Source organism: Pelophylax lessonae, assembly GCF_965119305.1.
Source record: "Pelophylax lessonae genome assembly, chromosome: 5".
Lineage (NCBI taxonomy): Eukaryota > Metazoa > Chordata > Amphibia > Anura > Ranidae > Pelophylax > Pelophylax lessonae.
Window position 1 is genome coordinate 416,826,005 of NC_138772.1, and position 12,450 is coordinate 416,838,454.

General features: G+C 44.4%; 1 protein-coding gene across 1 annotated transcript in view; it reads right to left on the reverse strand.

Annotated features, from left to right (window-relative positions):
• PRKDC (protein kinase, DNA-activated, catalytic subunit) overlaps positions 1-12,450 on the reverse strand; it is a 1,165,045-nt gene that overhangs the window by 255,589 nt on the left and 897,006 nt on the right. Inside the window, exon 70 of the mRNA XM_082258689.1 lies at positions 6,412-6,586. Coding sequence (XP_082114815.1) covers positions 6,412-6,586 — 175 coding nt within the window. The remainder of the gene's footprint in view (positions 1-6,411; positions 6,587-12,450) is intronic.

Here is a 12,450-nt window from a genome sequence, read left to right on the forward strand (position 1 = left end):
ACATTCCTCACATACATGGTAAAATCTGAATTTTTTTTTTTACTAGGAAATTACTTAGAAGCCCCAAACATTATATTTTTTTAAAGCATAGGCCCTGGATAACAAAATGATGGTTGTTGTAATTTTATGTTGCATGATATTCGCGCAGCCAGTTTTAAAATGACAATTTTCAGGAAAAAATACACTAATGAATTTTACTGCACAAAAAGAAAATAGAACACTCAAGTTTGGTAAAATATAAAACATGATATTATGACAAGTAATTAGAAACCTAACATATTAAACGTTAACGCTTTAAATTGTTCACGTCCGTAGCATAGCAAAAAGCTACAGTACAATAAATTATCCATAGGCAACACTTTAAAGACATTTACATGTTACTAGTTTTGAGTTAAACAGGAGGTCTGGCACTAGAGCTATTACTCTCACTTTGCATCACACGTGTGAGGTATCGTCATGAATGTCAATCACCATTTACATATGTGTGTGGGACCTACATGTGTTGGCATTTGCACTTGAGCACAAGGGGACGGGGGCACTTTAAAAATTGATTTATTTATTTTTTTTTTTTTACTCTGTCCCTTTAATTTATTTTTTTTTGGATCAACTTTATTGCTATCACAAGGGATAAACAGCATATTCTCTTTACTGAGAGATCTGGGGTGCAGCCATGTTCCTGGTATAAGCACTTCAACATGAGGACATACAGGTACATCCTAATGATGGGAAGTGACAACATCCCCTATACATACAATTTTCTTGCATTCTTAGACAACACAGTGACATTGGGGGTCCTTACACATTCTTTCTTGGCATTGGCGGGCCTTCCTTTGCACTGAGAAATGTACATGTTATGGCGTGTGAGCCCAAGCTGTGTGAAGACACATCTCCAAGAGGCATGCTGGGCTCACAGAAAATGGGTAGAATGACACTGCTGTTCTCTTAAAGAAGGTCGACAGTACAGTGCTAGGGACAGAATTACAGTGTGGAGATAGGAGTATAGCTTGGCTTTTAGCAGGGTGGAGGAGGATCCCAAAACTAAAAACAAGTACAGTAATATGATTAATTATTAGGGTTGCACCATCACCGAGTATTTTCACGAGTACTCGTACCGATACCTAAAACAAATACTTTTGCGGGGCTGTGACGGAACTGACCCACACTCCGCTTGAGTGGTCAATATACCGCTTTCTCCAGTCTTGAACATAGATATCAGATATTATAGCTGCCTATTGCAACCAAGAACTAGGCAGAACTCCTTTTAGCTGCAAATCTGGAATGCTTTATTGAACAAACACACACAGAATATATATCACACGAGGTCAGGTGCCTGATTACACTATCGTATGCAAATGAAATTGTATACAGAACTAAAAAAAAAGGTACAATTTCCGGGGAAATTGTGTGAAGTGTTCTTGCCGCCACCGGTAGTCTCCAGCTGGAGTGGGCGGAATAACTATGTGTGTGTGGGAGTGGCAGCAGTTTGTGTTGTGTGTGTGTGTATAGTGTGTAAGTGGTGTGTGTTGTGTAAGTGTGGTGTGTGTATGAGTGTGTGTGGTGTGTGTGTGGGGGGGTGTGTGTGTGTTGTGGTGTGTGTGTGTGGGGCAGTGGCAGCAGTTAAGAAATTTTGGCAGTTGGAAACAAACGGTCTAGTTTTGAACATTTCGTAACACTCTGCCATTCATTCTTATGGGGCAACTTACCAAAGTTGGAGGCGCCCATCTTCATGCGGCTCTAGTGTAAAAGCGCTAAATCTCACAGCTTAGAGACATATATGGTAGGAATCACAAGACTCCGGCAGACATTTTGTTGTATAGTATGTCTGTGAAACATTAAAACTGAAAGCACAGTCACAGTTTAAAAAACAGCCTTGAAATTTGAGATGGTTTGAGTGCAGTTTTAAACGAATGTTAATGGACGGCGTGAGTTGGAAACAAATGGTCATAGTGTAAAAACTATTAGGGCTATGGCTTAGATGTGGACATGTTAATTGGCAGCAGGGATAAGCGAAAGTTTTTCTGTAACATTTGTGTAGGTGACCTTAAAAATGAGGGAGGGAGTGGCAGCAGTTTAGAAATTGTGGCAAGATTTCATCGCTCATCCTCTAACTATTTTCAGGCCCCACTCTTGTTTTGAACATTCCACCATTTATTCCAAGGGGGCCAATTTTGCCAATTTTTGCCACAAAAACGACAATATGTTGCAAACCATTTGGCGAAACCTTTCAAAAAGTAATACCAATGCGAATGGGAACGATCCGCTCGTTTCGGTATATTACTTGTCTATGTAGTGTAAAAACTGTGGGAGGAGTTAGGGTGCCAAATTTTCCCATAGGCTTTCACTATAATAAGAATAATATATATGTGAAAGAATAGTAAGTGTACTTGCCATAGGCAAGAACACTTAAATATAATTAACATAGCGCAGATGGAATATGACAGGGCTCGTAGGAAGTTATTTTTCCAAAAGCAGAAACTGTTTGAGCACGGGGAGCGAGCGGGTAAACTCTTGGCTTATCTGGTGCATTGCGAAGATAGGCCCCCGGTGGTGATTAAGTTGCGCTCACCACAGGGTTCTTTGACCGCTGATCCTGAGCAGGTGGCTGATTTGTTCAGGGAGTTTTTTCGGGATCTTTACACTTCTGTGGCCCCGGCGGATGATTCTCTAATGAATGCTTTTTTGGCCTCTATAGAACTCCCCCAATTGTCGGCCGAGCAGGTAGAGTCTTTGGAGGCCCCGCTTACGGTGGAGGAGATCGTGGAGGCCATATCGCAATTCTCGAGAGCCAAATCACCCGGCCTAGACGGCCTCCCAATAGAATTCTATTCAGCATACGCTGAAGACTTGGCCCCACGCTTGTTAGCGTTGTTTACAGATATCTTTGAGACCTCTGCTCTGCCCCCATCCATGAGAGAGGCTCTGGTGATTCTAATACCTAAGCCCGGTAAGGATCCGCATCGTCCAGAGTCCTACAGACCTATATCCCTTCTCCAGGTTGACGTGAAAATTTTGGCGAAACTCTTATCCATTCGGGTCAACAAGGTCATCCTCTCTCTGATCCACACTGACCAGTCGGGCTTCATGCCCGGCAGGAACACTTCCTTTAATTTGAGAAGGCTATTTATGAATTTACAGGCCACGCACGATAATGTGGGATCCAGAGTGGTGGTGTCCTTGGACACCGCCAAAGCCTTCGACTCTGTGGAGTGGAAGTTTCTTTGGAGATGCCTGGAGGGGTTTGGCTTTGGCCCGCATTTTGTCCGCTGGGTGCAGGTTCTGTACCAGGCACCGGTGGCCAGGGTGTTGGCCAACGGCTGGACATCTGCTGCTTTCCCTCTCAGTAGAGGGACGCGACAGGGATGTCCGTTGTCCCCACTGTTGTACGCTCTGGTGGCGGAGCCCCTAGCCATTGCTATTAGGACCCACCCGGATATAGGCGGCCTTCGCGTGGGACCCTTGGAGGAGAAGATTAGTATGTACGCGGACGACACACTGCTGTTTCTGGCGGACCCAGAGGCCTCTCTCCATACAGCGTTGTCCCTGATTGGCCGCTATGGCCAATTCTCGGGCTTAAAAATTAACTGGGATAAGTCCCAAATCCTGCCCATCGACGATATCTCGTCGGTCCCCCCCAGCCTTGAGTTCCCCTTGTGTAGGGTGGATCGCATTAAATACTTGGGAGTTCAAGTCACGACGAAAGCGTCTGATTATGTCCCGGACAACTTACTACCTCTCCTTTCCATGGTTAAAACACGGACTCAGACTTGGGCTAGACTGCCATTGGGGGTCATGGGACGCATTAATCTGATAAAGATGGTGTTACTCCCAAAACTGCTCTATGTCTTGTGGCATTCCGCGATATATCTCCCACTCCGGTATTTTCTTCAATTGGAATCTCTCCTTAAACCGTTTGTCTGGGGATCCTCCAGGCACAAATTGTCCTGGCGGAAACTGAAGAATGCTACCAATCTAGGGGGGATGGCTCTCCCTGATTTCAATTTATACTATATTGCAGCGCAGCTGTCTCATTTTTTCCATTTTAATTCTTCTGATAGGGAAAGATTCCTAGCGCTCCTTGCACCGTCTCGGGCCCATGCACTCACAGATCCACTGTCTCTCATAGTCTCGGGTATACGGGGGGCAGATAGCAGAGACAGCAGGACTTCAATGTTGTATCACTATCGGAGGCTGTGGGATGTGGTCTCGAGCAAGCTGGCCCTCCCGGACCTTCACGAATACACCCCCTTGTGGTGTAATGCCTCCCTTCCTGAGTTCCAAACTATACCAGATGTGCATGTGTGGGTACGACACGGACTCTTATTCTTGTCTCATCTCCTCACAAATGGCAATATTAGGAACTTTGAGTCCCTCTCCACCAAGTTCCATCTTCCCCCCCATATGCATTATAGATATCTTCAACTGAGACACGCTTTCCAGACACAATTCCCTCAACCTCTCCCTGCCCTTCCTCCAGTTCCTGTGCTGGAAGTGGTTAGCTGCTCGGACCCTAGTCACCTCATCTCGATTTTATATACTATGTTGCACGAGCCGGCGTCCACGGTCCTGGCTTATGTCCCTAAGGCTAGATGGGAGGAGGATGTGGGAGCCCTGGAGGATGACGAGTGGAGTGACGCCCTGGATACTTGTAAACTGGCCTCCCCTAAATTGTCCGACCGTCTTACGCAAATCTATATCCTACATCGTGCGTATCTTACCCCCATCCTGACAGCCAAATACAGACGTGACACCTCAGACACCTGCCCTATGTGTAAACGGGAGCGGGGAACTTTTTATCACTTGTTGTGGAGCTGCCCAGAGATTCAGGGCTACTGGGCACAGATAGTTAAATTCCTGCATGACACCATGGGCTCTCCTCTCTCACTGGTCCCCAAGCCGTGTCTATTGGGTATATTTCCTGACGCCAGCATGAATAAGTATACCACTATCTTTCTGCATGAGGTCCTGTTCTCTGCCCGAAAGCTGATTGCGAGAAGTTGGATGCGAGATAGACCTCCTGCTTTTCATGATTGGCTGAGGGAGGTTAATGCCACTATTCCGTATAAAAAACTTCTATATAGTCATCGTGGATGTCCCACGAAATTTACTAAGATATGGGACAGGTGGACCCAGGCCCCGGAGACGTGTATTGGACCCGGTCTCCCATCCCCCTCCCCTACATAGTTCCCTGGTCCGCAGGCCATTCACAGTGTTCCTCGGTCCTCACGCCTCACGCTGTTGTGTAGTTGTTCCATGCCATTGATACTTGTCTGGGTTACTTTTCTGGGTATGTACTCGCAAATATGTCCTTTGATACTCATACCCTGTTGTTCTGGTCATAGCTTGGCTAATTATTTGTGGATTACTGCATTACCCTGTTACTGTTATTTGCACTTTTTTTGTTCAATAAAGAACTGTTTGATTAAAAAAAAAAAATATAATTAACATACCTAAGGAACAACCAACACAAACAGCATACTACTTCCCCACTAGCAACTAATAGCTTGAGCTAATTAACTAACCACCTGGACAATCAGGGGTCTCATTCCAGGTCAGAATTGCTGGCATCGAGCTCATGAAATACACTACACATTATTGCAAGTGTAAACACATCCCCTAGTAGACAATAGGTGTGTTAATGAGCACAATTAATGTGTGGAAGACAGGTGGGTGAGCTGATGAGATTAACATCTGATCGGAGTCTCGCTGTGTGGAGCAGTCCTTATTGGTAATAGGCAACTAGGCCCTAACAAGGACCCTGGGCCTAGAGTCCCAGAGTCTGTTTGTCTTGGGGAGACATGGACCTAAATCCAAAGTAACATTACTCCAAGGGTCCCCCCCCAGCATACAACTCACAAAGAGTAGTTTTCCCTTAAAAGCCAGGACCCATAGTCAGTAGGCAAGAGGCTAGCCTGCAGTCCCCTCCAAAAGCCTCTGTCCCGGGTGATTATCAGAGGGGCGATTTGAGCCCATACAAAACGAAAGGGCTCAAATGGCACAGCAAAGAATCTCATGTGATTTGAACTGGAATTTGTGGTTTCCTGCACCACTCCTGTGTGAACCCAGGGCTTGTCTTGGTGATTTCAGCCTGTGTTCACACAGGAGCGGTGCCAGAAACCGCATGCAATTCATACAGAATTCCCACCGCATCCCTGTTCAAATCGCATCCAATTATTTGCTGTGCGATTTGAGCCCATTCATTTTCTTTGGGCTCAAATCGCACTACAAATGTATCGCACTTGGTATCGGTGAGTACTTGACCCAAGGTATTGGTACTCATCAGTAAAACCCGGTATCGGTGCAACCCTACTAATTATTAATGATCTGCCACAAGTTTATCTTTAAAAACAAAGTCTTCCTACACATCTTTTGTATAACGCTATGCCATACCATACCACATAGCACAGTTCTTACCAAGTAAGGAGATTGTTTTTAGTACAGTAAGTATCTGCTCAGGACAGCTTTGGCTCTGGCTGCGGCTGTGACTGTAGCTACAGTAGCTGTGAACCCATTTCATCAACCAGTCTTCATTCGTTTTAGATTCATGGTGAAGATCTTTCAAAAGCTTCATTGCAACAGAAAAGTTGTTCTATAAAAGGAAAAAAAAAAGTAGGTACATTTTAGAGAATGAAGCTTTAAAAATATAATAAACATTGCTGTCTGGTAGGAAAGACAAAAGCCAAGATGATAGGAAGAAGGTCACTTGGATTATCTTTTTATGGCCAGGTCTGTACGGCGTACGGACATACAGCACTGCTTGCAGCTGGCCAGGTCCATACGGACCTCATTTCTTCTTCTGCTATAAGCTCATGGTCACTTCAATGACCATATTCTTACAAATAAATTGTTCAGCAGACTCTGCTGAACAATTCTATAACTCTGAACAGCGGAGTACAATCTGGTTAGAGTTATTTACCTCAAATGTGACCGCACCCCCATGCCGCGGCTTCCCTGTCCCCAGCCTCTCCACCTCCCTCCGCTCTCTTTCTTCTAAAAAAAACTGCTCTCCCCACTTTCCTTTCCTATTCCCTTCATCCCACACAGCACTGATTTCCTCCCTCAACACCTGATCTGACCCTCCCGCAAACCGGTACCTCTGCAGCTACCCTCAGAATTCAGCATCCCTCCTCTGCCACTCCTGCCGGCCTCAAGTCCAACAGGGGCTTAGAGGGGATCCAGATATGCCCCCTTCATCACTCATCAACCCCCCCGTACCTCGGATCCATGCCTGCTCTGGCGGCAACCCTCCTTCCCCTCTCGCCACCTGCAGCTGCTGACCGGCATTCAGCTCTGGCGAGCTGTCAGGCTGAGAACATGGGGGGGCGGTGAAGCAGGGGCTTAGTAAACATGTACAAAAACAGCAAAAAGAGGGCACCTAGGTCAGTGTGATAGTAGAAACAAGTAGCACTTTATTCAGATACACTTACATAAAAGTATCTTGCAAGCTGCACACAGGGTGGATGTTGAACACCAATCAAGCAGCCAGCCATCACGAGGGATGAGAAAACTGCTGTGGGGATAAGCCAGGACCCGTCAAATGGATAACTGGCAGCATCTCCAGCTCTCACGGAACTAGCAAGAGACCCCCCCCCCCCCGCTCTCATTGATCCCTTATGGTCCACCTTATAGCGGTCAGTGAGCGCTGACTCATACATTACCTGCCAGTTCTGAGTGATATATTGCTTGGTAAACATGTGTTTACCAGCCACCTCCCTGTAGTACAGTGGACATAGGCAGCGATTACTACAGATCGCTCCTGTGTCCACTGACAGCTGAGCATAGTAAACCGAGTGTTTACTATGTGTCAGTTTATGAATGGATAAGGAATCTCTATATAGACTCCTTATTAATGTAAAATGCTGCTCTGTCTCAAAAAAAGAGATATGGGGATCTGTTTAGACCTATGATATCCCACCAAAGACTCCTGGATGCTCCATTGAACACCGAGCGGAGTGGTAGCTTGTCAGTTACCAGGAACCCAATATTTCTTGCATCCTGTGCCTTGGTGGAATTCTTAAGCTTGATCAGCCTGATCGATGAGAGTGGAGGGCAATAAGTGGGGGTGAGTATTCTGGCTGAGGGGAGTGGAGCACAGAGGTGGTGGACCCTTTTGGTGTGTCTCTATTCAGTTGGCACTGGAATTTCACTGGATCGTCATATTATCAATGTTTTTCACCTTTCTTCTTTTTATTGGATTATCTTTCACTGGACTATTGCTTGGACTTATTTTTTGTCTATCAAGACATTCACAGTGAAAATTTCAATATTTATAACACTTGTTTTGGTTTGTTGCATTATACACACGTTATCACATTATATATGTTGGGTAATTGTATATGCACATTTATTTGAGCGCTGCAAAGTGAGATATTATTATTATTTTTTCACTATATTATTTTAGCCATTATGAGAGATATCCAGATCTGCCAGGGATTTGAAAACAGGTTTGAGGCAAGTGTGTCTGTTTACCTGTTGCTGTATTACGAGATCGGCTTTTTTACAATTGGATTGCTGGGATCACCTATGGAGTGTTGAGTTTGGCCTATACTGTCATGTCATGTACTTTCACTCATTGACCTTTATGATAATTCCACAGACTCCTCCACTCCATACCTACTTCTGTTGCACCTATCAAATTGCAGATGATTGTCCCATGTTGGAATTCTTACACTGTTTGCCTGGTGCCTCTGCTCCCGCTGCTCCGATAGGCTCAGCACTGTCTGTCTGCTACTCTTTGCTGCTAACACCTTTGATGATTATCTACTGTCTGTTTCACGGCTGTTGTCTGCAGATGATATCACATTATCTCATGTTGCAATACTCACTGCTGCTTACCTGCCACTTCATGTGATTGCTGCTTTGATCCTTTACAACTGCTTAATACATGGTGGTCATCTGGTTTAATTTTACAGCTCAGTGTCTTTACAGTGATTTTCACGTCTGGACTATTCCACGGATTTATCCATTGGGCTTTAATTCAACAGATTCCAGTGTAAAATTAACCCTATATATGTGGTGATCTCCTGGTGACTCAGTCCATTGCTGCAGCATTGTTAGGGATACAGGTTACACTATTCAGCATTGAGTTCACAGATTGACTTACCCTTTATTTGCTGCAGCCTTCGATGAGTCTCATTAGGTGTATATAATGCACTCCTTACTGGATTATTGCCCTATAGCGACATCATATATTTGATTTTGAGTTGTTTTATATGTGGATTGGTTGTGCCCAGTGTGTGTATGGTGTTTTTTAATTTATTTTGAGACAACGTTGTCATTTTTTATGGTGATGGTAGGTAGGTTTTTCCTTGTGATTTACTGAGCAAATTTGGCTAATTTGTAGCTTTATTAAAATCTATTAAATTATCTTGTTACAATATTTGCTGTTCTTTATAACCTTTTTACTCCGTAACCAATCCTTGATGGCTCTTTAACCACTTCAATACCGGGCACTTTCACCCCCTTCCTGCCCAGGCCAATTTTCCCCTTTTAGCGCTGTTGCATTTTGAATGACAATTGTGCGGTCATGCAACTCTGTACCTAAACCAAATTTATGTCCTTTTCCCCCCACAAATAGAGATTTATTTTGGTGGTATTTTATAATCTCTGGGTTTTTTCCTTTTTGCTAAACAAATAAAAAAAGACCGAAAAGTTTGAAAAAAAAAAAAAAAAGTTATTTTGTTTATGTTATACAATTTTGTAAATAAATAAGCTTTTTCTTTCACTAATGAGCACTGATGAGACTGCACTGACAGACACTGATGGGGTGGCACTGATATGTGGCACTGATATGCAGCATTGGTGGGCACTGATAGGTGGCATTGATGGGCACTGATAGGCGGCACTGATGGGCACTGATAGGCGGCACTGATGGGTGGCACTGATGGGCACTAATGGGCACTGGTAGGGGGCACTGATGGGCACTAATGGGCACTGGTAGGCGACACTGATAGATGGCAATGATGGGTACTGGTGGGCAGCACTGATAGGGAGGGCACTGGCAGGCAGCACTGATGGGGAGGGCAATGGGGGGCTCCCTGAGCCCTGATTGCCATCCCTGGTGGCCATCCCTGGGGTCATGTTGGGCATCCCTGGGGTCATGGGTGGGCATCCCTGGTGGTTCTAGTGGCACCCCCCCCCCGAGGGTCTGCACTGGTAATCAATGATCTGATTACCAGTGCCGACCCCCCCCCCCCAGTCAGGGGAGCCGCCGATCGGCGCTCCTTTACTCGTGCCTGTCAGGCACGAACTAAGGAAAGCCGATCAACGGCTCTTCCTGTTTACTATGTGACCAGCCGTGATTGGACAGTCAGTTTACCGAGATCGGAGATGCAGGGTGTCAGGTGACACCCCGCATCACCGATCGCCGCTCTACGCTCCCCCGGAGGGCGCGCAGAGCTGTATTATCCTGCCGCCGTCATATGATGTCCGGTCAGGATAATACAACCACATTCCCGCCGTCAATCTGCTATAGGGTGGGCGGGAAGTGGTTAAGCTACTTTATCTGGGTGCCTTGTTTGTTCTTAGACCTGTCTGCTGATCCCTGCTGAGCAGTCAGATGACAGGTCTGCGTAAACTCCGCTGATGCAGAGCGGACACGGACACAGCCCACTGTTCTCTAATGGGCGGTCGGATAGAAAGGGACCACCTATCTCTTTCCATTCGATACGACCTGCTAGATGGATGGGGAATGGTATCCCCATCCATCTGTTTCTAGTGGAACAGATCGGATAAAGGCGGGTGTAAACGGACACATGAAACATGGACACATCAACCTCTCCATAGAGAACAATGAGTGGTCCGATTGGGCCCGCCTGAAAAACAGACAGGCGGACCCAATCGGTCGGCTTTTGTGAAAGGGACCTAAGGCTTTGGAGGGCCATGTTTACCTACACAGGGAGGCACAGCTGTTCCATGCATCTCTGTGTAGGCAGTCCCATTGATGTAATTTGGGATGTAGCAACTGCACGAACAGAGCCGTTGCTTCCAATGTGACATCCATGAAGGTCCGTGTGCATGTTCCTGCTCACACTGTCTGCATTCGGGGTCGTGCACCCACACGGATGTCAACAGCAGCTATGACTGTGCAGCCGTTGCATCCCAATTTACATAAATGGGACTGCCTGTACGGGGATGCACGGAACAGCTGTGCATCCCTGTGCGGGTAAACATGGCCTTCCATGGGCGTACACTTTAGTACTCCACATGTGAATGATGCTTTAGTAGTAATTTAGCAGGAGTTTTGTAACCTATATTGTGTTTATGTGTACTATTAATGATTTTAGTGTATTTTTAGTGAAAATAGCGATATGATGAACATTAGAGCAATTATTGCGGGGCACAAAAAATCAGTAGCTTTTTTTTTTTTTCTACAGGTCGTGTTCTTTCAGAAATGTATGGTTTGAGGGGTCTTTTCAAATTCAGAAAGCTGTAAGTGAAAAATGGTAACCTCCGGATTTTTGGAATAAAATGTTTTTATTTACAGTTTTGCGTACCTTCAGTTCTCACCGTTTCACAAAAAGGTACAATTTAAAATGTACAAATATTTGTTATTGATTAACTCAATACAGTTTTACCTTTTATATTTAGTAGGAATTTTGCCTTGTATGAATCCAGTATTAATAATTTTAGTGTATTTTTAGCAAAAATAATGTTTTTGATAAACATTTGCACAAATAACGTGGTGCCATAAAAATCAGTAGCACCTTCTTTTTTTATTCTACTGGCCATGAAAATATATGGTTTGGGGGATCTTTTAAAAACTCTGAAAGCTGTAAGTGAAAAAGGAAAACCTCCAGATTTTAGAGCACTTTTGGCGTATGTCCAATTTTCACTATTTCTTAAAAAGGCGCAAATTAAAATTTACAAATATTTGTTACTTATTAACTCAATATAGGTTTCGCTTTTATTTTTAGAAGGAACTTAGCAGGAATTTTGTAAAATTTTCTGTGTTTGTATCTGCGAATAATGATTTTAGTGCATTTTTTTAACCAAAAATTTTGTTTTGGTAAACGTTTGCGCAAATATCGCGGGGCCTTAAAAATCAGTAGCACCTTCCATTTATTCTACTGCTTTCAGAAAATGTATAGTTTGGGGGGGTCTTTCAAAAACTCTGAAAGCTGAAAGTTTACAAATACAGGCAAGTCCCTGGGTTACAAACAAGATAGGGTCGGTCAGTTTGTTCTTAATTTGAATTTGTAAGTCGGAACAGGTACATTTTTAAGTGTAGCTCCAGCAAAAAAATAATTTCTATGTTTTTTCTGGATAACATAAGGAAGGGTTAACACCCCTGTATTGTTTGTTTTGCTATCTGTGCCCCTGTTTAGAAGATTTCACAATGTAACAATTGGATTTTGAAATTTTTGGGTTGTTTTGGAAACGAGGATTGGTGATATAGCTCCAGTGGAGACATCTTTTTCCCATGATAACTCTTACAGGAATTAATTTCTCTTC